Raw genomic sequence first — 25573 nt, 5'->3', positions numbered from 1 at the left:
GCAAGTATCATGGCTGAATGGAGATTTGAACTCGGGTCTCCCCGGTCCTAGTCCAGCACTCTAACCACTATACCACACGGGCTCCTCACTGGTGACTCCAATGCCTAGAATAAAAAGTAAAAACCAAAAGTCCTTCGTACCTTTCTGCAGATCTCAATGAGTACTTTGAGAATTGAATATTTAACAGAGTGGATGGAATGCTGAGAACTGGAGCTTGTTTTTCACATAAGTGTGGAGCACCAGTCAGTCCATCAAATACGTTCCAGATAAAATGTTGTTCTGCTTGCTATCCACGAGGAACCCATGGATGTGGAGCTATGTCCCTTGCCCTCTCAGAAGCTCAGCAGAGTTGAAGGGGAGGGGCAGTATATTGCAGATATATTCACATTCTCTCTCCTCGCATGTCAGCAGTGAAATGCATCTTCTGGCCTTTGTGAGGTGGGGATCATTCCTTGCTTGGAGAATGTGTTTGCATTTGGGGCAGAGGAAGCAGGGCCAGGCTTGGAGCATATCATCTTACTGCTTATTCTTGCTCATGACGATTGGAAATGTAGTAAAATTATTTTAAATTCGGAACTGATCTGATTGGGCTGATTTTTTGACTGATAACATGTCTGGAATACTTGAGACTGGAAACTGCATGCTCTCTGAATCTGGGAACTAAACAGGAAGTAGGCCAGTACAATGTGCCACACCATGGTCAAAATCCACAGGAGCCCTGATCTTGCTCTCATTTACTGCATAGAAAGCAAGCATGCTCGCCACAGTTATATGCTTCGAGAAATGTCTAATTTCACTTTGTGATGGATAGGGGGAGAGGGGAAGCAGCAGAATGGGGTTGGGTCTGAAACTCTCATTCTCTTTCCTGCCTATCAGACTTAATGGGTGTGTTGTCTGTATCTTGTAATAGCATTGTTTACTCGGGTTCAATCTAGTTCTCATACTGAAGCAATCCTACAGTGAGTAGTATAAAAAGTGCATTTAAATTATAGAGGCAAAGCTTGTGAAGCCTCTATGTCTATGCATAATCTATAATCTGACAGTTTGGAGTCACAAGGATGTTATTTCAGGCGGAGATAAATGGTTGATGGCTAAAAACACTCATATAGCTTTCCTCCCCCTGAAGTTGTAAATTAGAAAGTTATTGTTGTGAAGGCTTATCAACTTACTCTCCTCCTGTTGCTTTATGGGAAACAAATTGATTAAAATAGTTTTGGATATTGTAAATCTTGATTAGACAAATTTATGGAATATAGGTCTGTCAGTGGGCTGGTTGAGATGTAACACAGAATCTTGGTTCGGTGTAAAGTCCCCATTGCTCTGGAATGTGCACTTTCCCTTCCCATAGAAATAGGTGCCTGCAGTTTAGGATTTTGCGAACCAAGTTTGATCCTGATGTCCAAACCAACCAATCCTGATTTATTCTAACCTACTTACTTGAAGTAAACTGCAATCTATAACTCGCTTCAAACCAAGGGTACAGATCACAGTATTTCAGATACGATGGTTAGAACAAACTAAGGTTGGTTGTGACATCTGAAGTGACCAGTCTTGGTTTATTGTAAATTAAATTGGAAATTGATTCTCACTTGGGAGTGGGGAGTACATGCTCCTGAGGGTGTTGCATCTCAACCAGCCCAAAGGCTATTGTCCATTATAACAAAATGAAACATCTGTGCCTAGAGGCAGTATGCCTTTGAATACCAGTTGCTGGGGAACCAAAGAAGTTAAAATGGCAGGAGGGGCTCTTGGTTTCATACCTTGCTTGGGTCTTGCAGAAGCATCCAACTAGATACTGTTGAAAGTGGGACATTAGACTAGGTGGATCCATGGAAGGATTCAACATGGTTCTTCATGGAATACTATCTTATTCTGTTCTTTTGCTTTTTCTTCTGCTCTTTCACACTTGAGTTTTCATGATGGAGTTGGCTATGTAGTTATGTATTTTTGTTAGAAGCTGACATGTTGTTGGAGTCTACTTAATCAGTACATAGGCTTTTTAAGATAACTGCATAGATAAAATGTATATAGGAGCATGTGCTGGTCATGCTTGATCGTGATTAACAAAATAGACTCTCAAGGGCACATCTGTAAGAGATCCTGTGTTTAATCTTTTGGCTCTTGAGTCTTGTCACTTGCTGTTTTAGTTGCTTGCTGTCTTAATTATGCCAATTTCACTTAATTAAGGCAAGGAAATTGTTCAGACACGAGTTAATATGCTTACATTATATATTCCCTCTTTCTCAAAGGTTCTCTCCAGTGAAGGAGACATCACGGCAGCTGTGCATTTGTTTGAAAGTGTATCTTAGCAAATCATAGCCATGCGATATTGCTGTGATTCTTAAAGCATAAGTTGGTCTTAGCCAGCAAAATGAGTATTAGGTGTTGCCAAGTAGGAGTGTGATTCCACTGCCTTTGTGTACCCTTTGGAAAGAAAAATCTGCCACAGGCATAGCTTTTTATAATGATCAGGCAGTGTGCTTTGAGCAGCAAAAGCCTGAAGGAACATTTGCTCCAGAATGCATGGAGTTTACTCAAAACCACAATACTAGAAGCCCAGTTAGATTGAACACTCAAAAGGAGGAAAGGTACCACTAAGTCTAGGAGGATGACAGCATGGATAATAGGTAACATCAAGGAAGCCATAAAAGGGAAGAAGACTTCCTTCTGAAATTGGAAGGCCTTCCCAAATGAGGAGAACAGAAAGGAACACAAACTCTGGCAAAAGAAATGCAAGGTAACAATAAGGGAGTTGAAAGGAGAGTTTGAGGAACATTTAGTTAAAAGCATCAAGGGGAATAACAAAAACTTCTTTAAATACATCAGATGCAGGAAACCTGCCAGGGAGGCAGTTGAACCATTAGATAATGAGGGAGTGAAAGGGATTATTAAGGAGGATATGGAGGTTGAGGCTAAAGAACTGAGTCAGATAGAAGTGACAAGAGATGATGATCTAATCTGTCTGGAAAAACAAAACTAGCAAATCTCCAGGGCCAGAGGGCATCCATCCAAGAATCCTCAAAGAACTCAAATGTGAAATTGCCGACCTCCTTGCTAAAATATGTAAGTTATCCCTGCAATCAGGCTCTGTTGGAGGACTGGAGTGTAGCAAATGTAACACCGATTTTCAAAAAGGGATCCAGGGGCGATATGGGAAATTACAGGCTGGTTAGCTTAATGTCCATTCCAGGCAGATTGTTGGAAAGCGTTTTTTCATACAACACATAATCAACTTGTGGAATTCTCTGCCACAAGATGTGGTGACAGCCAACAACCTGGATGGCCTTAAGAAGGGTTTGGATAACTTCATGGAGGAGAGGTCTATCAATGGCTACTTGTCAGAGGGCTATAGGCTACCTCCAGCCTCAAAGGCAGGATGCAGGGGAGTAACAGCAGGAGGGTGGGCATGTCCTCAACTCCTGCCTGTAGGCTTCCAGTGGCATCTGGTGGGCCATTGTGTGAAACAGGAAGCTGGACTAGATGGGCCTTGGGCCTGATCCAGCAGGGTTGTTCTTAACATTACTTTCCTACAGTCAAGCTCTATCTGCTTTTGAAAATGGTCAGGTTCAAAGTGCATATGAATGAAATTTTAAATGCTGTTAACTTATTTTGAATAGCAAAATTCTGTTGCAAGTTGCCCTTAAGAAGGTCATTATGACAGTATGTGAGTTCTGCTGTTTCAAAACTTTAGTTCATCAGTTATTGGTACAGAACTTTTCTTTCTGCTATTTTGAAGGTGTTAAAATGTTTTGAAAAAATATACCTTACAGCTGATCAGAATCAAGATCATAGATGCTTAAAAAGTGGATATTCTGTTAAACACTAAAGCTGTAAGCTTTTTAATAGGTTGTGTTCTTTTAAGTATAATAAACTAAATAGGAGGTTGATTTATTAAATCTTGTCAGTTCATAAGCCTGGTTTGCAGTAACTGTAAATAGAAAGTATTGTCATTTTAAGAAATGTCTCTTCTTCCTTTTGTCTCCCACAACTTCTAAAAACAAAATTATGTTTAAAGTATACATTTGTTTGATATGTGGTAACTAAGTGCATGAGCTAAGCTAATATGTTTAAATTATAATGAGCAGTTCATCCTTTGCAACTTGCTTTGGATTTTTCCTAAAGTATATGTAATGATTATCCATTATGTGTAATTTGACATTATTTTGTACTTGTAGCTATTGTGGATGATGAACGGCTTTCAGCAGAAGAGATGGATGAAAGGCGGCGTCAGAATATTGCTTATGAGTATTTATGCCACCTAGAAGAAGCAAAAAGGTAATCTTAACAATCTTTTAAATATCTGAAAAGCAACCTAAGACCACTTCTAACGCCAAGAAATGGAACACAATTGACTGTTCGGTAGTCTTGTTTCCTTGGAAGTAGCCTACCATGTCCTTCAGTCCCTTTAGAATGGAATATTTTAAAAATAAAACTTTCAGTTTAGGAGTTAAATTGCTTATTTCCACTTGTTTCAAAAAGTGTGGAAATTTTCAAGTTAAGGCAGTATCCTTAATTTCTGTGCCAGGTATGTAGCTAAGACTTTGTATAGTCTTCTATATTATGCTGGCTTTCCAAATTAGGCTTCATGCACCCACGCTTTGCTTTAGCTTGATATTGGGCTGTGGGAGGTTGTGTCCAGGCAGAAGTTCACCAGATGCAGTTCCTAATCATTTTCTGTAGATATGCATTAGGCAGAAATTCAACAAGGCTTTTCCCAAAATGCCATCTACCTCAGTAAATATCCAAGCAGAAACTCTACAAGTTACGTTTAATGGTTGTATTATTATTTTTTGACTTATTATTGTGTGTTTCATTGACTCCCAGCAGCTTACAAGTAAAACAGAAAAACATTCATAAAGCAGGAGTGTATTGTACCCCTTAACCCAACCTTTGCAAGAGATTGTCAATATTAAATAACTAAAATAAGTGGGCTAATAAGACCTATCCATTTATATAATGGACTAATACTTTCTCAAAATTTACTGAACATTCTTTACAGAAATTCTGTGAACATAAATTTTGCAACAGTTTAGCCCTCCAAAACCTTTAAAATGAGACTATGTAGCAGTTTAGTATAATGTGCACATTTGTTTTTCCTTCCCAAATGTTTGAATTGCTGCTGAAGTAATACATAACTAGCCAGCCTTTTCTGTATTTTCAGAGAAGATAGTTTCTCAAAACTAACTATCCAGTTCTTAAAACTGGCTTGCCTTTCCTTTTCCCAAGTGAAATATATTGTCTTTGTCTCAGCCTCAGTGCTGAACTGTTGCCTAATCCAGTGATCAGGATTTGTACTGATGAAAAATCATGCAGAGTCTGATATAAGTTCTAATTTATCTTATTAGTATAAAGCTCTTTAACATAAAAATAACCTTGTCGGATTAGGCCAAAGGGCCATCTAGTCAAGCACCGACTCCCAGAGTAGTTGGGTAGACTATTTGGGAAGTTCAGAGATGCCCAACCCTCAGATCCATTCCCTGACTGTCCTTTGTCTCTGAACATTCGTGGTAGTTTCATATATATAGCTGTTGCTGCTGCTCTTTGTCTTTATTTTTTTTTAAGCTGTTGTAGCTACTGTACAAGATATGATGATGGCCAATTAATTTTTATGCTGCATAAAGTGGCTCTTTCTTTTCTGTCTTGAACCTACTGCCAGTACAGTGTCTCCATAACTTCAGAGGTTTGTCTGCAGTTGCCACCAGTTTGTCTGGTGGCTGCACAGGAACGGGCCTTTTCTGTTGCCGCCCCAAGACTCTGGAATGTGCCCCCTGCTGAAATAAGAGCCTCTCCATCTCTGGCAACTATTAGAAAGTCTCTAAAGACACATTTATTCACCCAAGTTTTTAACTAGATTTGTGGTTTTAAATTGTTTTAAGATTTTAAGATTTGTTTTAATTTGTTTTATGTTGAAAACTACACAGAGATGGAAGCTTGGGGCTGTGCACAAATATAATTTGAATAAATAAAAATTAGATGACCCAAAGTTATGGCATTTTGAGTGAGCTATGTAGTACTGTGAAGTTGTGCTTATAGTTATTCTTGTGTTCATGTTTCCTAAAACCACTCTTTGAAATATATATAGCTTTCCAATGATCTTGCATTGGCAGCAAGAACTGGATTGGAGGACACTACGTTTGTATGAAACTTCCTTTAACCCTTTGACTACTTCTATTTAATAATACTTATAAATGTCTCATGTAGTAAAATTAATTGCAGTTTTTCAGAAAGAATTCCCTTCAGTTTTGAGATAATCCTGTTACCTGAAATGTCATATTCTATTGTCCACATGTCAGAAAGCGTGGCCAACAAAGGTTGACTCTTGCGTCTGCAGTACCTATCCAGCTGCCAAAAATAATTGCCCTAGACTTTGTCATAAAAGCTTGTTTCATATTCAAGGCTCCTGTTGTTTCTTGTTTTGCTTCCTATTCTTAACACTGTCCCTATAAGGGCCAAACAACATGTTATGTTAAGTACGTTTTAATGTAGCATGCTTGGGACTATTTGTTTCTGAACAAAATGTATGTGTGGGAGGCCCTGATCTGGGTCAAGACCACTGTAAATGGGAGGGAGATATTAACCCTGCTTGTGCAGCATTCCCACTACGAGTCTTCTCCCTCTGACACTATTTGCTGCAGCTTCAGTGGGGGAAGGGGAGATTCTCTCTGGACAAGGGCATGAGGGGAAAGGGTTAACTTCTGTGCAGTCTTCTTGACCCAGATCAGGGGCTCCTGTGGCTGCATTTTGTTTAGAAAGAGAGCTGGCCTGTCCTAAGCACACTATGGGAGAAAAATAACACATTCAAGATAACATAGTTTTGGTTCAGTTCTTTCCAGACTGAGGATTGATTGATATTAGAATCTCACCAGAAGTGCTACTGTAGGTACTAGACATGTGCACAAAACGGATTTAGTATTCTGTTCCAAGCTCGGAACGGAGTGCTAATTCTGCAGAACGTTGTGTCAGAACAACTGGTCGAGCCAGTTGTTCCGATAGAACGGCCCATTCTGTTCTGAGTTCGGAATACTCAAAATGGCCTCCTTCTAGCGCAGAACGTTCCAGCCACAGAACGTTCCACACATCCTTAGTAGGTACCATCCAGGAAATCCCCTTTGACACTTGTGCAGTTAGGTTTGAAATTGCATAAATAACTGAATTTTTCAGCAACAACATATCTGTAGTTTGTTACAAGATTCTCAGTTCTAAATTTTTAGCTTTTAAAATAACTTTTAATTTGAAACTTTAAACAATAATAATTTGAATTGTGGTTTTAGCCTTTTTTTTAAACTGTGTAACTTAATTTGTTTAACTCTATTAATCTTATTTTACATTGTATCTATGTATCATTGTATCTAAGATGACCCTGTTCACATTAAACTAATATATTGCTTCCATGGGGTGTGTGTGTGTGTGTGTGTGTGTGTGTATGTGTATATATGTGTGTGTGTGTATGTATGTGTGTGTGTGTGTGTGTGTGTGTGTGTGTGTGTGTGTATGTAGAGAGAGAGAGTGTGTCTTGTTCTCCTGTGTTTTCGTCAGCAGTCAGATAATACTGCTATTGCATTGTGTAGCTCAGAATTTTAGACTGTGTAACTTCCAAGAAAACATGGGAAGCTTCCAAACCACCTCATGGCCAGTAAAGCATTTCTTCAATTCACTATGTTTTTCAATGAGGGAAGCATTCCTAGAGTGATTATTGCATGCAGTGTTGCTTGTCCACCTGCAGATAACAGTAAATGAACAAATCTCATTGCTCTAAGAGGTATGAGGGCATTGTTGATATTTTCTATGCTTTAGCAGAGGATTCTTTAGCATAATTATTGCGAACAGGGCAGTGCTTGATCTCTTGATACTTGATCTCATCCACCCATCTTTATTAGCGTCCTTAAAATGTTGAAGATACACACTTGGAACAGAACTGCTGTGAATTTTTGCCATTGTCCTCTGTCCTTCCTCCAAGGAGGTCAGGGTGACATATGTGCAGGGCTGGCTGAAGACATTCTGGCACCTGAATCAGGTCCCAAGTGTCTGGCTGTATTGTGCTGCCTCTGCCTTTTGCTGCTAGGCTGGTGGCACATAGAGCACTGTTGCACCTGGCAGTGACAGCAGCCATGGAGCAGAGAAGAAGAAATGGAGGAGGCGGCATTTTCACCTTTGAGTTGGGTAGTATGCATGATAGGCCCACTCTCCATATGCGCGGTTGTCTTATTCTATCTTTGCCATTAGCTTTTGAGGTTGATTTAAAAGAGGGTTGCTTATCCAAGGGCACTCTGGTGTGTTGAGTGGGAATTTGAATGCAGGCCATTATTTTCATTTTTTTGCATTTGTATCCCGCTCTTCCTCTGAAGAGCTCAGAGCAGTGTACATGGTTACTTTTATCCTCACAACTACCCTGTGAAGTAGGTTAGGCTGAGACATACATAACTGGCCCAGAATCACCCAGTGAGTTTCATGGTTGAGTGGGAATTTTAGCTCAGGTGTCTTCCTGGTCCTAGTCCAACACTCTAACCACTATGCTATGCTGGCTCTTATATAACATATTTGCTACTATAGAATCTGAATTGGTAGTGGTTGTTGAACCCTTTGCTTGTAGAGGCACCCTTTACCTAAAAAGCTCCCTCGTGAGTACTGCTTCAATTTTTTTCTCCATTTAAAATAACCAAGGAAGACTATTTCACAACTTCCCTAGGTGACTTGGCAATAAAACAAGCTGCTCTTAAACTTCAAATGTTTTACCAAATTTCACTTAAATTTACCTTCTTACTATTCTTATAGTTTTCCATGAATCCTTCCCTGTTTTTGTGAAGTTAGCTGCATAACTAAATGCAATGTTTAAGTTAACTTTTTGGAGAAGTATTGTTAATTCCAGTTCATGGACTCCCATGTTTGTATTCAAAAAGTTGACATAGCTATGTGGCATTTCAAAATGCCACAGTTAATTAATAAGCTGGGGTGTGTGTGTGTGTACTTTCAACTGCTTTGTAAAATTACTGTTTGCTTGCATCCTGTGTCGCAGGTTTAACAAGAAATCGTCTGAGCTGTACTTGAAAGGGGAATTGTAGTAGTTGTGCTTATGTAAACAGTGCCTTCTGCACAAGGTTAGATGTAATAAAGAATAGGAAATTGCTTTTTTAAATATAGCAAGCAGATTGTCACTGTTCAAATAGATTGCCATATTTTGTCTTAATACATTGATTCAATTTCAGACTGACTTGATCAAAACATGTGCTGAAGGCATAATTTGAAACAGTGCTTTTTCCTTTAATTTACTATTTGCATGTCAGTTCTAGGAAAGATCATTTGAATAATCTAAAGAAACATTAAAATAATTGTGGGAAAATGAGTAATATTTCCAGGTGTTTACCAAGAAGCTGTCTTGTAATTTTAAGTTGACAATATGTGTTGCCTGATTTCCTCTAACTCCTTCATTATTTAAAAAATTCATATAATAGAAAGTACAGCTCAGAGTTAGAGGAAGTGTTTTCACAGATTACTTGTGACCCTGCAGTGAGGAGCTATAATTATGCCATATTTATTCTATATACAGGTTTCCCTCTCTGTCAAACCTCTCCCCTTTAAAATGTATAATGGGGTAAAGTTACTTTATGCTGTATTAATCCAACAAACAGTATATTTTAACAGAAATGTCTGTTTGGAGTTCAATATGACTTCTGTTCTTTCATTTGTGTGTGAGCTATGCCCCATCAACATAAAAACACAGGGCAGGCTTAGACATTGTGCTACATCATGACTAAACAATGGTTTTGCGTTACTATACTAAACCTCATACTAAACCTCAGTTACCTTGTTAATTGAGTAAACGGGCATCTTTTAAAGTGGTGATACTCTTATATTTAGCAGGGAGAGAGCAACTGTCCCTATCCAACCCTAGCAGAGCATTCCCCCAGTGGCTGTTGCTGGCGTCCACCTTCTATTTCCTTTTAGATTAGAGCCCTTTTGGAACAGAGGGCCATCTTTATTTATATCCCTTGCACTTTTGTTGAAAAGAGGTTTATAAATATTCTTAGTAGTAATACTATTGCGATCCTCTGACTCGAGTACTCCTCCATCCCCTTCGAGTGGGAGTGGAGAAAATCTGCAACTTCTGCTCCTGGTTTAACACAAACCAGGATTTGCTGCTGCATCTAAACCTGGCAAATCTTGGCATGTTCTAATATGAACAATTAGTCTATGAACAAGTCAATATAATCATACTGGGAGGCAAATCAGATTTGCATAGGAAAATAGATTTGTGGTGAAGGGCCTACCAATCATACCTTCTCAAAGAATATTTGCTGCATGTGCGGGACAGATCCTGCTACTGATGATAGTGTTTTCACAGGCATTATGGACACCCATCTCTGCCAGACCTGGTAAAATTGTAAAAAGCTGTTCTTTCAGACATGTTTGCCAAGGAAGCTGCTTCTCTTAGTTTGTACTTCTCTTAGCTGTGTTAGACTCTTCTGGAGAACTGTCCGTAGAGCCACAGTTGCATATCAAGTAGCCTGACGGTGTGTGAAGGGGAAAAGGAAGGGGCAGATCCCAGACCAGCAGCAAAGAAGAGAGGCAAGCTCCAAACAAGGGGGCAGAGAGAAAAAAGAACGTTAAAATATAATATTAAATTCTATATATCTATTGTTGGAAATTCTCTGTGGTGAGAGAATCCCTTTCTCATTATAGCAGAGTGCACAGAGGCACAACACAGCGGATTTAGTTAGGCATGCGTGTATGCTGAGAGTAAAGTAACTTGGAGCCAATTCATAGTTTCAAATCAATATATAAGGCATTTATTAAGGAACTCCATTCTAGATAGGAAAGTGAGGAGTTAGGATCTCTAATCTAGCTAGCTAGCTGAATGCAGACAGATTCTGCATCTTCTCTGCACGCATGGTGCAGGGAGAGGAGCTTGCCATGTTGCAAGGTAGAAGGGCAGGTAGGGAAGAGAGAGGAGGAAGGAAGTTAGTCTCTGAGATTAGCAATCTACATATCAAAGGGATAGTATCAGAGCAGTGGAGAAGGGATGACCAATGTCTTGACCCTATAGCCCTCTGACTCACTAGTCTGTCCGCCACTGTCTGAGACAAGAGACAGCGCAAAGTCCTTTAACTTCCAACATCTATTGCCCCGCCCTTTTTTTGGAGTTTTCTGCCTTTTTTCTTTTTAACTGCTTTTGTGTGTGAATCGGGCCTAAGACAGTTTTGTTAACAGATCTGAGAGTATGACAAGGGATGTGTTAAGGAAACAAAGGATTGGAGTGATAACATAAAATGAGGCATGCAAAATACTGTTTCTGATTAATGTCAAGTGGTGTCATTTTTAAGCCTTTGTAATTCAGACATATTGAGACATTAAAAATGTGTGATTTTAAAGTGTTGTCTTTCCAAAGTGTTAAAGTATCAGCTTTACTGGGCTGCCTTTTTGAGTAGTAAAAATGTTGACAGCATCTGGTTTCCTCCTTCACATCGTTATAACACGAGCAACATTCTTAAGTACACTGTTACCAAGCACAAGGACTGACTTGATGTCAACTTAGACCAGTTGAAACTAGGAAGGCTGATAAGGCAATTGTAATATAGCTGTGAAGTTCCACATCTTGAGTTTTATTACAAGCTTAGCTTTGCAAAGCAAGCAATTAAGAACATAAGAGCAGCCCTGCTGAATCGGACTAAGGCTCCATCTGGCCCAGCGCCCTGCTTCTCACAGTGGCCATTCAGATGCCATCATGTAGACGATAAGCAGGACATTAAGTCAGTAGCCACTCCTGCTGTTGCTCTCTAGCAACCACCGAACTTGAAAATTCTGTATAGATACCTGTATACTATTTTTGTAGGAGTTGGATATGTTTTGACCCTTATGAATGGATAACTGAGGTGCTTGCAGACAAGAGGGAAGTACTGGAAGGCTCAGGGTGACTTGCAGATGGGCTGACGTTGGAAAAATGTGAAGGGGGAACCCAAATTGCCCCATAAACAGAATGTTTATGGGTCTGAGTGCAGTTAACTGACAATCAGGCTGCTTTTGCTAATGGAACTCAGTGGTGAGGGATAGGAAAGGAGGGCTTGAACAGAAAGAGTGGAAGATTTTTCAACTTGAAGAATACTCTCTCAGTACAGTCTCAATTGCTTCTGCTTCTGAGGGGGAAAGGTATCCTAATACTCTTTAGTTTTCTCATCAGCGTTTCAGAGAGGGAAGTGCTCTAACCCTCCCACCACAAGTAAGCTAACTGCATTTGTGTAAACTCTCCTAAGAAATGAAGGGGGAAGTTGTGTACAGAATATGTTAATCTATTGTATGTGCTCACCAGTATTCACTCTAAGGCGTGTGTGTGTGTGCACGCTATAGTGATCAAACTCCTCTCCCTCTAAAGAGTTCACCGGATGTGAACCCTGTCTTAACAGACAGGCTGATGAATTCCCAGGCTCAGCCAATCAATACACCAGGTGGGTGGGACCTAGAGAGCTGTTGCCAGGGAGAAGGGAGGTCTTTGTTAGAAGAGCTAGGCTGGAGGTACTCAGGAGGACATGCAGCCATGGAGTTTGGCTGCAGAAGAATAACTGCAGATCCTTGACAGACAGGAAGGCAGGAAGCTTGAATTCTCCTGGAGTTTGGTGTGTTCAAGGAAAGGACGCAAGGGCTTAGGGAAGATTAATTTAGGGGAATGTTTGTTTAGTCAGACTTTGCATCAGGGAAAGTCTGGTGTGTGTGCTTTTACATATTTCTGATACTGTTCTATTATTGTTTACCTATAACGTAATTAAAATAACACTAGCCTACACCCATACTACTTAGGGCGTTGCAAAAGACTTTATACACATTTAAGTGTACATTAAGACAGCCTATTTTTGTAACCTACTAAATGTTTTTAAGTGTATTTAAGACAGCTAAGAGAGCCTCAGATGGAAGCGGTCTGTAGTAATTGAATAAAACTGGTTTTTTTAGTTCTTTTCGTTTTACAAGCCTCTCTGAGTTGGTTTTTAACTTAGAAAGGGGGCAGCGGCAAATGGGGTTTCTCTGGTGCAAATATGACCTCAAACGGTCAGCAGCCATCAGTTTTCTCACCACGTGTAGGCTTGCACATGGGAGGTTTATGTACTTATCTGATATCAAAATAAAGAGAGTGTACCCTGGGATTACACCCCAAACCCAGGGAGGTTCAAGTTCTGTTGATAAAAAGAGTGGTGGCAGCATTTCCAACCTACCAATAATACAGAAGAGTTTCAGGCAGGCAGCTTAGCAGGGATGATTCAGCATTTCTTTCCTTCACATGAGCTTGCTCTGAGATAAAGGCTTTAATCTACTTCATGGTGGCAGCGGCGGGATTGAACAGCCACCAGAGGGCCCCAGAGACCAGTTTTTTCCTCTCTGCTTGCCTTTTACTCTGAGTGAGAGAGCAGAGAGATTTTTGGTTGGTTTTGATCCCAAACAGGAATAGAGACTAGGAAGCCTAATTTTCTTTGGCTGTGATCAAAAAGGTATTGCAAGCACACAAGCACACACACACACACACACACACACACACACACACACACACACACAGAGTTATTTTAGTTTTAAGCTGCCAGGTTCTATGGATAGCTAGGCTAGAATAGAGAGCGGAGAGGGGCCACTGCATGTTTTTGCGGTTTGGCAGGGAAACTCTACGTGCTAACCTGCAAAGGCGGCCACAACAGCAAAAATGGCCCAAGCAGGGGGGAAAGGGGAAGCTGCTCAGGCAGACACACCAGTGGTAGGTGCAGAGGCAACCACCCAGAACTCTGGAAGAACGAGCTAGACAGACAGCAAGCTCTGGAAATTAAAAAGATGGAGTTGGAAGTCCAAAGGGCTGAGAGAGAGCTGGAAGTCCAAAAGTTGGAGATGGCTGAGAGAAGGGGCAGGGGAGAGGTGGAGATCAGAAAGACGGAACTCACCCATGAGGCTGAAATGGCCTAGATAAATAAAGGGCAAACAGAACCAGTGGCCTCAGCCAACTCTGCTACCTCAGCCACTCCAGGGGGAAAACTCAAATTCCCAGAGTTCAAGGAAGGTGAGGATCCAGACCGTATTCTCGCCAATTTTGAAAGGACCCGCCAGAGCTATAGCATTAAAGAAGGCTTGTACATGAGGTACTTGAGAACTTGCTTGACTGGTTCCCTTCTGGCAGTGTCAACAGAAATGTCAGTCAGTGGCATGGAGGACTATGTGCTGTTCAAAGACATGGTTAAATCCAGGCTAGGACTTACCCCAGAAAATGCCAGGCGTAACTTCTGGGGTCTGAGGAAGAAAGTTGCAGAGTCCTATCAGACTTATGCCCCCAAGTTAAAGAGGGCACTGCACTCATAGTTGGAACGGGTGGGGGTGGAGACATTTGAGGAAGTCACGGAACTGGTCCAGATTGATCAATTCCTGATCCAACTGCCAGATCATCTCTTTGAGCCGGTCTTTGTTCAGGGGCCCAAGACCATTGAGGAACCTGGAGAGTGGGCACAGAGGATGGATGACTCCAGAGTTAGAGGGACAGCAGAGGCATCTCAACGGGACCAACCCAAGTTTGTCCCAAGGTGGGAGGAGTCTGTGTCCACCCAAGTAGGAGCCCAGTAGTCCTACCAAGGTGAGTCCAGGGGATACAAGTCACACCCCACATGCTACACCACAAGGGGACAGAGAGACTGAGCAGGCCAGCCCCAGATGTTTTAAGTGTGGGGAGTGGGACACTTCAAGAGGGACTGCCCCAAGGCTAAAGTCCTAATGAGCATAGTTCACGTTAGGAGCCCAGAGGTAGCAGCTAACCATAAGGGGCCACCTCCTTGTTTGGATGTGGAGGCTATTCCACCCAAGAGGGCATGAGAGTGTTTGGGTCAATGGCCAGCAAGTCACGGCGTGGAGGGACACTGGTGCTATGATATCAGCCATATATTCCTCGCTTGTCAAGGCCCAACAGCTTTCCCAGGCATCCCAGATGCGGACTACCTTCACCAAAGGCCAGCTGGAACTGCCCCTGGTGAAGCTACCTGTCTGGTGGGCCAGCTGAAAAGGAGAATGTGAGTTTGCAGTGATGGGAGAGCATCCCTGTGTCATGTTGATCGGAGAAGGTTTAGCTGACCACGTTTAGCAGACTTTCCACCCAGAAGAGAAGGAGCCAGTGACAGTGGAGCAGCAGAGGCTGACCCAAAGTACACAACCCCAGCCAGCCCCACCTATTCAGTCTGGAGGCACACCTGCAGGCAGCAGGGTTGGCGGGGAGAGGCCAGAACCCAGCCTGAGCACTGAGAAGCCCAGTGAGGGACAAGTCCAGCTACACCCAGGAGCAGAGGTTGATGCCCCCATCCCAGAGCGTCTGTGGCAGGCAAGTGAGCAAGAGGGTGCCTCTGCGGAGAAGACGTTGGAGTCAGCAGAGATGCCAAGCACAGCCATCAGCAGCAAGGCCAAGGAGTTCCAGAGAGAGCAGGAGGCAGACCCAAGTTTGGTGCAGTTACAGGAGGAGCTGAACCCCAACTCACCACCTCTCAGCAAAAAGCTGAGCTTCTGGATCATCATCCAGAATGGGTTGCTGTACCATGAGTATATCCCTAGAACTCACAGGAAGGGTGCAAACCCCAGAGGTAACTTATAGTGCCCAAGAGACACCGCTCGTGCCTCTTAGAGGTGGCACATACCCACCCAAATGGACACATGGGAGTGGGGAAAGCCAAGAAAAATGTAAGGAATTTTTTTTCTGGACTGGATTTGGCTAGGATGTGACTGAGTATGTTAAGTCATGTGAAGTTTCCCAGCAGATGGGGAAGAGCCAGGACAAGTGGCAGACACCTGTACAATCCTCCTCTGGCCTTGGCACACCATTTCGCAGAGTGGCAGTAGATATCCTTGGGCCTATCCTACCCAAGACTCCTAGGGGAAAACTGTATATACTGACTCTAGTGGACTGTGCCACGCGGTGGCCAGAGGCGATGATTCAGCACAGCAGGGATGATTCAGCATTCTTTCCCTCATGTCAGCTTGCTCTGAGATAAAGGCTTTAATCCGCTACACATGTTTTTACACATTTTTAAATGTCTGCTCAGTTAACTTTAGATTCTGCTCAGGTTGAATCAGGAAGGCCCCACTCTGAATGCACATGTGCACACACTGCCTTGATACTGCCGCCCAGAATAAAACTCATTCCACACACAGATGAGAAAAATTAGAACACTGGTGCTCACACAGAGTCCCTCTAGTACTTCCCTTCTCTTCCCACTCTACACACCACACACCTCCTTCTACAAACACAGTCCCTCTAGGTACACTCCTTTCTGATCCACCAAGGTATAAGACCTGCAACTGCAAGAAAGTGCTTTGAAAGTAAGTTAAGGACTGGAGCTTCCGGCAAAAGTCCCTCCCCAGGCTTTTCCATTGGACAAGGAAGCCTTCGCCTGTAGCAGGCGGGGAAGGGGGCAGAATGGAAGGGTTAGCTGCTCACGAGTCTTCTCCGAATTATTAAACTACAGTACATGCTAGCAGCCGAAGGTGGTGGGGGCTGGGGAGAGAGTGCATGTGTGTGCAAGCCTGTACCTTTTATCCGAGTGGCTTGCAGCCCTCCCTGGGCTCCAGGAGCCTCCAGCTGCAAGAAAAGCACTTGGGCATGGCCGCAGACTCTCTGGAACAATCTCTGCTGCTTGGGCCTTTGAAGGGGCGTAGCACTGATTTTGCAAACTTCTCCAGTTCAGCTGGCTCTTGCTAGGGCCACAGTGGAAAGACTGCCAGCACTTTCAGCAGCCATTGGAGCGCAGCAAGGCTGTGTGACTGATGGAATCCTCTGAGCGGGGGACTGGATTCTAATGCACACATGCACGCTCTCACCTTAGAGGGAACAGTGGACTGAGCACTGGTGTCCCTCCAACAACAACAACAAAACAACCACCAGAGAAACAGAATACATAAAACTTGCATATGAAGTAAGTTAGGGTAGGGGCTCCTGTATTGGTTGCTAACTTCTTTTTCACCATGCTCAGCCTTAGGCTCCAGTACCATCTGCACACCAGGGATATACTTCAACATTTTGTTGTGGGTTCATACATGTCCTAATAGTCATTCAGCTCCTAGGTCCCAGTCTGACCCTTGCAGGTTTTAAAGGGGTGTGGGGCAAGAGAAGGAGTTGCCAGCAGCTGCTTCCTCCTTGACCCCCATCCACTCCCTTTGAAATCTGCAAGGGTTGAATTGGAAGTTGGCGGGCTGCATGGGGCCCTAACACCACCCCAAAGGCCCAGAGTCATTCACCACTGGCCAACCTCTGAGGTCAAGTATGAAGCAGGCCTTCAAAAAAACCAACAAACCCAGTTGACCCCAATTCAGAATCATGAATCTCTGTTAAGATTCAGTAGGGACTGGATTCAGATGCTGCAGGGATAAAAATTGAGGTTGGTAGGATTCCTCCCACAGGAAATTGAACCACCCACAGGTCTTTCATGATCGGGGAGTTGACTTTTCCCCACATTCTTGGCTTTTGCCCCAGCAGCAACTGAATTCATCCCCCAATGAAAGAGAACCACAGGGACCCATTGCGTTAAATAAGGAACACTGACCATTCTTATCCACTTGGATTTTAATTAGAAAAAAATGGGAGTGGGGGTGGGGCTTGAAACGTTCACCTCTTCTTAGAGGTTGGCATTATATTAGCAAGCTTGTTTACAAGCCTGAGTTTGGAGAACTTTCCTGGCATCCCTATTAGATGCCTTTCTGTTCTCTAGTAAGGGACAGGATTTTCACTTCAGGGTCTATGTTTTTAATAGTTTTTTGAGCACTTCCTGGTTTAGAACTGAGACTAGAAGATGAAAAGGTGGACACATGGTGCAGCTACCTCTTGATTCTTTATATGGGAAACATGTTATCTTCTTGCTTGCTCCTGCATTGGGCTAGCTTGAATGTTGTGCTAAGTAGAAAAAAAATCATTTTCTTTAAATGATCTGGAAAGAGCCTTTTGTATCTAGAGTCAGCAGCTTCTTTCTTAGCCATTTCTCATATCCCCTCCCCAGTCATTCTGCTTTGAGGTCTTATGCAGCAGACTTTAATCTGTTGCTGCTAAATAAATATGCTTCTGTGTGTAATCTTTCCATGACAGAGTCCTAATTTCAACATTTATTCCTGGTTCCTCAAGGTCAAAGTGGCATCACATGATTTAGTAATTAGAAAAATCAATCTGTGGTTAAGAAGCAAGGCTTGTGGCTGCTATTATAAACCTATATCTATAAACCTGAGGACATATTTAGAATGCAGATGAATAGATGGACGACAGTTTTAAAACATTTGTCAGCATTGTTGCTGTATTGGATGGCTTGCCATATTGTTCAGTGACATTTGTGAATTTGTATTAAAAATGTGGATTTATCCATATTGATCAGTAGAGCACAACGTACAGCATTGCAACCAACATGTTCCATATTCACTGTGATCCTGTACACTTGAGCTCCTCACAACCTGTCTTGTGTTGTATATTTCACAGCACCCAACATATTGTTGATGTATGATGAATCAATAATTTCTACATCTTAAAGATGGGGTCCTAGGTTTTAGTGTGTGTGGAACTCACTTCAATTTGTAAGACTTTGGGGAGAAAATTCTGCTGCTGTAAGTATAGCTATAACTATGGCCAGCTGTTTACATATGAACAGAATCTGGAGTCTTGAGCAGTTGCTGTGACTAGGACTAGCTGCTGGTATTAGTGCTCTCCTGCTGCAATGCCCAGTTTTTTTCCTTTTGCTACAAAGTTGTTCCCTCCTTTCCCCCCAAACTAAGCATTTTGCACTTCCATACTCTCTGCCCATTCTCCTGTCCCCTACTCAACTTGTCATATGGTCAGTATGAAGACGCATGCCTAAAATGAGAGCTCAATTCTGAGAGCTCAATCTCAGCATTGTTAAAATATGTGTGCCCTTCCTATTTGTAGAGATTTGAAATGTAATGGCAAAAATATTCAGTAGTGGAGTTGGTAGATCAGAACAAGGAAGTTGAAAATTCATTATTTTAAATAGTCTCAAAGTCCACACAAGTTTCAACAGGGGCTGATTCAAAGTTGTGTTTTAATGTGAGGTTAACTATTTAAGAATAAGTATATTGTGAAATAATTGCAGCATATTCCCCAGCTCTCTAGTCTGGCATCAACAGTGTTCTTGAAATGATATGCAAAGCCTGTTGATCTATGCAGTTTATAATTATCCAAAGTATGTTAATTGATGGCAACTAACATAGGGAAACTAGGTCATGAAATTACCAGTGTGAGCTTTGGTTCTCATCCGGCTGGCTGCCCCTACTCTAATACTTTCAGAAGACTGTGCCAGAAAGTTAAACTCATTGCTTAATGTAATAGAATACCGACAACATTTTACATTATCTCTATAAGTTGTCCACCAGACAGCTTTTGCTTACAGATGCTAATTTTTTGTTAGAGCCCCATTCTAGAGATGATAAAGGAAACAATGGAACAGAATAAGCAGAATTCTTAAGTAGGAGTTGGTATTAAAGCAAACTATTCTAAGTGTGGTGACAGTAGGCCAGCTGGCAAGCATCCCCTTGTTCTCAAAATGTGAGATTTCCAAACTTGCCTACTAATGCATATTGATTCATTAATATGATGCATATTGGGGGAAAACACCCCACCCCAGCTTCACATATACATTGATGGGGTCTGAGCTGTCAGTGAATGACAAGGAGAGAGATCTTGGGGTCACGGTACACAGCTAGTTGAAAGTGTGGACAGTGCACAGCAGCTGGGGAAAGGCCATTTTCATGCTAGGGATCATTAGGAAGGGGGTTGAAAACAAGAATGCTAATATTAATGCTCTTATACAAATCTACATGTGGCCACATTTGGAGTACTGCGTAGAGTTCTGGTCACCGTATCTTAAGGAAGATGTAGAACTGGGGAAGGTGCAGTAGAGGGCAACAAAGATGATCAGGGGCCTGGAGCACAACAACAACAAATATTTATATACCTCTTTTCAACAAAAGTTTCCAAAGCAGTTTACATAGAGAAATAATAAGTAAGTAAGTAAGGATCCCTGTTCCCAAAGGGCTCACAATCTAAAAAGAAGCATAAGATAGACACCAGCAACAGCCACTGGAGAGATGCTGTGCTAGGGGTAGATAGAGCCAGTTGCTCTCCCCCTACTAAATAAAGAGAATTACCACGTTAAAAAGGTGCCTCTTTGCCGATTTAGCAGAGGTTTCCCTGGAGCACCTTCCTTATGAGGCAAGGCTACAGCATCTGGGGCTTTTTGGTTTGGAAAAGAGGCGACTATGGGGAGACATGATAGAGGTGTATAAAATTATGCATAGAGTAGAGAAAATGGACAGAGAAATTACACACACACACCCACTAGAACCAGGGGTCATCCCATGAAACTGAAGGCCGGGAAATTTAGGATCGACAAGAGGATGTACTTTTTCACACAGAGCATAATTAATCTATGGAATTTTCTGCCATGGAATGTAGTGATGGCCACTAGCTTGTATGGCCTTAAAAGGGGCTTAGACAAAGTCATGGAGAACAGGTCTTTCAATGGCTACTAGTCTGGTGGCTATAGCCCATCTCCAGCCTCAGTGGGGAGCAAGAGAGAGCATGTCCTCATCTCTTGTTGTGGGCTTCCCAGAGGCATCTGGTGGGCCACTGTGTGAAACAGGATGCTGGACTACATAGTCCTTGGACCTAATCCAGTAGGGCTGTTCTTACGTTCTAATGCAAATTAATTTGCAGTTCTGATCTTGGATCTGAAAGTAAAGCTCTTGAAGTTCTATGTGCTACATTGTCCTGAACATCTATCACCAGCAATCCAGCAACCACCTCAAAGGTTTCTCGAACTTGATGCTTAGAAATCCATGTCATAGATGCTTCTAATACTGTTGTTCATATCATGTCATTGGCACACATAGCACTTTAGAAGTAATGAGAAAATGGGTTCCTCTCCCAGTGGACTCACAATTTAAAATGATCCATGGAATACAGTAGTGGAAGGGGAGGGAAGTGGAAGCAAGGTAAACTGTGGACGTATATGTAGTTATTTTCAAGTTCACATACTTAAGCTAGCGTGATGACTGTCTGGGTAGCCACTCCTTCCATGAGGGGACTTGATGGAGTTGTCCAACTCTCTCACTGGTGGAGAGCCAGCGTTGTGTAGTGGTTAGAGTGCTGGACTAGGACTGGGGAGACCCAAGTTTAAATCTCCATTCAGCCATGATATTAGCTGGGTGACTCTGGGCCAGTCACTTCTCTCTCAGCCTAACCTACTTCACAGGGTTGTTGTGAGGAGAAACTTAAGTATGTAGTACACTGCTCTGGGCTCCTTGGAGGAATAGTGGGATATAAAATGTAAAATAATAATAATAATATTGGTAGCAACTATGGCTGCTCTTGCCACATGGTTCTTATGTCTTTGTTCTGGCTGACTAAAATGGGTATCTACAAAATAATATTCATTCAGATTCAGATTGTTTATTATGATCCAAGACCACAAAACAAACAAAAAGAAGAGGGGAAATGCAAAGTTAAGAAAAACCAGTACAGCTTATAGCTTACATCACATCCATTTACAACATTACAGATACACTAAAACAATACTCGGAGACCAACACTTCCGCAGGGAATCAAATTACAGATGTGACCATCTGACTCCTAATGCAGCAGGCCCTGGAGCAAAATTTTGCAACACTAAGAGTAATGTTTGTGTTTGAGTCTGAAAGAAGAAGAGGTATACAATTTATCTGACCTGCCTGGAAATTTCTTTAAAACTGTGGTTATAAAAAGGGAAATGAATGTCTCCATGAAATTGGCAATATAATATCGCATGGTCCACAGTTTCAATTTCTTCTATCTGGCAGGGACAAATCCAATCTGCATAAGGAATTCGGAGGTATCTCCCCTCCAGTACAGCTGATGGCAGCGCATTAAGCTGGGCTAAGGTACTTTGATGTTACAAGACTATAAAGATATTTTGCTGGAGAGAAATCTTTACTTAGGTTTCCAACCTCCAAACAATGGGAGGATAGATTCCTGCCCAGAATAGCCTAGAGGCAGCAGGACTGGGGGGGAGAGTCTGCAACTCTGGAGTTTCTTCTCTAAAACTCTCATCCAATCTGAATGGAAGCTGTCAGCCAGGGTGACTGACTCGATGGCACAACTTTACTTTACATGCCTCTTAGACTGACACCAACTCTATATGGAGAGCAGCATTGGAGACGCAGCATGATACTCCAAAGATAGCTTTCAAAAAACTTTGACTAGATCATCTCCAGGGGGCAAAAATCCTTATATTAAAAACAGGACTGGACTCCATCTCACGTGTCAAATTATGGGAGAAGCTGGAGGCCTCCTCTGTTGACCGGCGTCTGCTATTTCTCCTTCGAACCACTTCACTCAAGGTGAGATGTAGCCCACTTGGTTACCTCTCTAGTACTGTTATAACACAGAAGGGCGTCAAACAAGGATGCATTCTGGCCCCTCTTTTATTCAATTTCTACATCAATTCAGTGGTGGACCAGCTTAGCAACACAGATTTCCACCCTCCAAAGCTCGCAGGGAGACATATTGCCATCCTACTATATGCAGATGAAACAGCCTTCCCCTCAAGTACTCCCATTGGCCTTAGAAGAGCACTGAGGGCCTTGACACTGCACTGCATGGAACACTGCCTGGAAATTAATTATCACAAAACTAAAATCATGGTTTTTGCTAGGAGACCTAAGATACACTCCTGAAGGATTGAGGGACATAAGCTCAAACAAGTGGCTCATTTCAAGTACCTGGGAGTAGTTTTTCAATCTGGAGGCTCTAGAAAAGCCCATGGAGAACACATGGCCTTAAATGCTCAGAGAAGCTCCTCTGCCATCCTTCAATTCATGCGTACTAGAGGAGGCCACTATCTACCCGCAGCTCTTGAACTGTTTAAAGCCAAGTCATTAGCTCAACTCCTCTGTGGTGCTCAATTGGGTCCTTTCCCCAACATTCTGACTCTGGAACACGTACAGTCTAAGTCCCTGAGGGCAGTGCTCTGTGTACCGACATGTGTCTCCAATGCCACTCTATGTCTGGAGACAGGTCAGATCAAGATTGAGGCCTAGGGTGTGGATGGCCGCTCTTTGCTACTGGCTCAGACTTTGCTTTTGTCCAATTGATGTTGTCCCCCTAACCCTTCACAATGATGACCAATCTAGTTGGGCTCGGTCATCTGAGACAAAATTAGCGACCCTGGGCCTCTCCCCACTGACCCTCCTCAATATGGGCTATGATCAGGCAAAAGCAACCATCAAGCAGCGCATTAAGGACATTGAGCGCCAAACTGATCTCAGTAGTGTCTCAATATTCTACATCAGTGAGGGGCGTAGATATACTGCCTCTTCTGCAGCATATCTTACCCAATTGGAGATCCCAAATCACAGAAGGGCATTTACCTTGGCTCACTGCCATTGCCTCCCTTCAGCGTTGCTAGAGGGCCAGTATAGAAGGATCCCATTTGCTGAGCGACTATGCCCCTGTGGCTCAGGACAGATTGAAACTACTGAGCATGTTCTCCTATGCTGCTCATTTTATAGAGACATTTGTGCTTCTCTCATTCTCCCATGGTTAAACAAGTTCCCGGGATGTACGAGTCAATTCTACAGCTTCTGGCTACTCTCTGACACGAAGCCTTCCATCACATATAGCGTTGCCAGATACTGTGCAGCTGCGATCAGCATTCGTCAGAGGATGATAGGCTGTGAGCCCTTTTAGCCTTCATCCGACTCCTGATGACATTGGCCTGCCCATGCCTCCTCTCATTGTTTTTACTGCTTTTATTGTTTTTATTGCTTTTTAATTTTTAAACTGGATTTTACCATTTTATATTCTCTGTGCATTTTCTATAATATATATAGTATTCTATTTTTAGCAGGTTTTAATTTTTTTAAGTATTAATATATGTAATTTTTATCTATTGTTACTTGTCTCTTTTCAATTGCAATTATGTTTAATTTCAGCCTATTCATGCTATTTTGCATTGTACTTGCGTCACCTTTATTTTTAATTAGTACCTTTTATTAGCCCCGTTAGTATCACTTTCTTTTAACTTGTAATTTTATGCTGGTCTACGACCGTAATAAAGGTTGATTGATTTGATTGATTGAACACAGGACTGTGATCCATACAACAGTTGAGCAACTACCTTGGTATACTCCAACCATGGAAGGAATAAATGATTCTCCATTTGAGAAATAGAATCTGAGGATTGCTGCTATACTTCTTTGGGCAATCTCCATGACATGGGCAGTCTGGGTCCTCCAGGAGCCAGAGGCTTGGAAGACAACTCCCAGATATTTATAGAGCCTAAACCAGGCTCAACTTAAGCCCAGCCAGCATTATGTAGTGGTTAGAGTGTTGGACTAGGATCGGGAAGACCCGAGTTCAAATCTCCATTCAGCCATGAATCTCACTGTGTGACTCTCTGGGTCAGTCATATATCTCTCAGCCTAACCTACCTCACAGGGTTGTTGTGAGGATAATCATAGCCATATATACCTCTCTGGACTCCTTGTAGGAAGAGCAGGATATAAATGTAAACAAACAAAAAAACCCTTCCATAATCCCCAGCCACAGTGGCCAATAGCCAGGGATTATGGGAGTTGTAGGCCAACATCTGCAGGAGGGCCAAAGTTGAGCAGCCCTGTCCTAACATTCTATCCCATGGCTATTTATGTTTAGTTAAGATCATTACTTTTTGTTTTTTAGAATAATTGATGGTCAACATTTCCTTTGAGCAGTAGGTGGCAAAAGCCCGGAGGGCATTAATATCCTGTTGAATTGTTGGCACAGTTTTAACCACACACTGAAGCTATGGTTTTCAACCAGAATGAATGTGAAGCAAATACTTGCAACACTTGTGCAGAAGCAATAGTACATGTCTTGGACTTGGCCATTGCTTCTGTGTACTATCATGTCCAGTCTTTCTAAAGATCAAAGCTGTACATCAAATGGTACAACTGAAAGGATCATGTGTCAGCATCAAAGCACTCTATGCTTTCAAGGGCCACTCCCTGCTGAAAAACCTGGCCTTGCTGAACACCTTATCTGTGCAAGCAATTGTGTTTAACTGCAATAATTCCTAGTTAATGCCTACACCTGGACGGACAAGGCTAGTGAATCAAAAGCACACCCACAAAGCATCTCTTGGCTTGAACTTGGGTCTAATTTTCACCCAAGTGATAAACTTCTGTTTGGACTGTACTGACAGGTGGAGGCTGACAAAACAGAATGCTCTTTGATACAATGCGGTCCCTACATGTAGAAAGGAAGTATGTCAGTGTGGCTTCTCCTACCTGTCTTCCTGCTGATTGTCTTCAGGAAATTTCTTTTATGGAGGCGCATTCAGCTATGTTAGCCTTCCACTTGTAGTCTGAGATCACAGGGCCCAGGCAGGCTTTCCTCCGGTGAAAGCAGGGGTCAAGTGTGCTCCTCTGGTGCAGTGGCAGTGTATGTAAGCTGGTGAATTGCCTGGTTCAGATTTCCTCTCTGCCATGGACTTGATTTGTGGCCTCAGACAAGCTATCTCATCCTGCCCACTTCACTGCAGTGTTGTGTAATAATGCTGGTTACCTTACAGGA

The 25573-nt window shown here is 42.4% G+C and overlaps 1 protein-coding gene across 3 annotated transcripts in view; it reads left to right on the top strand.

The window, feature by feature from the left end:
* The window catches only part of IQGAP2 (IQ motif containing GTPase activating protein 2), a 219248-nt gene that overhangs the window by 47607 nt on the left and 146068 nt on the right, over positions 1-25573 (top strand). For 2 of the 3 annotated variants that reach the window (XM_053299875.1, XM_053299877.1), the window contains exon 2: positions 4176-4275. In XM_053299875.1, coding sequence (XP_053155850.1) covers positions 4176-4275 — 100 coding nt within the window. Of the gene's footprint in view, positions 1-2924; positions 3064-4175; positions 4276-25573 lie in introns of those variants that run through there. The other variant, XM_053299876.1, reaches the window with a different exon arrangement.

The sequence above is a fragment of the Hemicordylus capensis genome, chromosome 2, assembly GCF_027244095.1.
Source record: "Hemicordylus capensis ecotype Gifberg chromosome 2, rHemCap1.1.pri, whole genome shotgun sequence".
Classification (NCBI taxonomy): domain Eukaryota; kingdom Metazoa; phylum Chordata; class Lepidosauria; order Squamata; family Cordylidae; genus Hemicordylus; species Hemicordylus capensis.
This window is presented reverse-complemented; position numbering and strand designations above follow the sequence as displayed.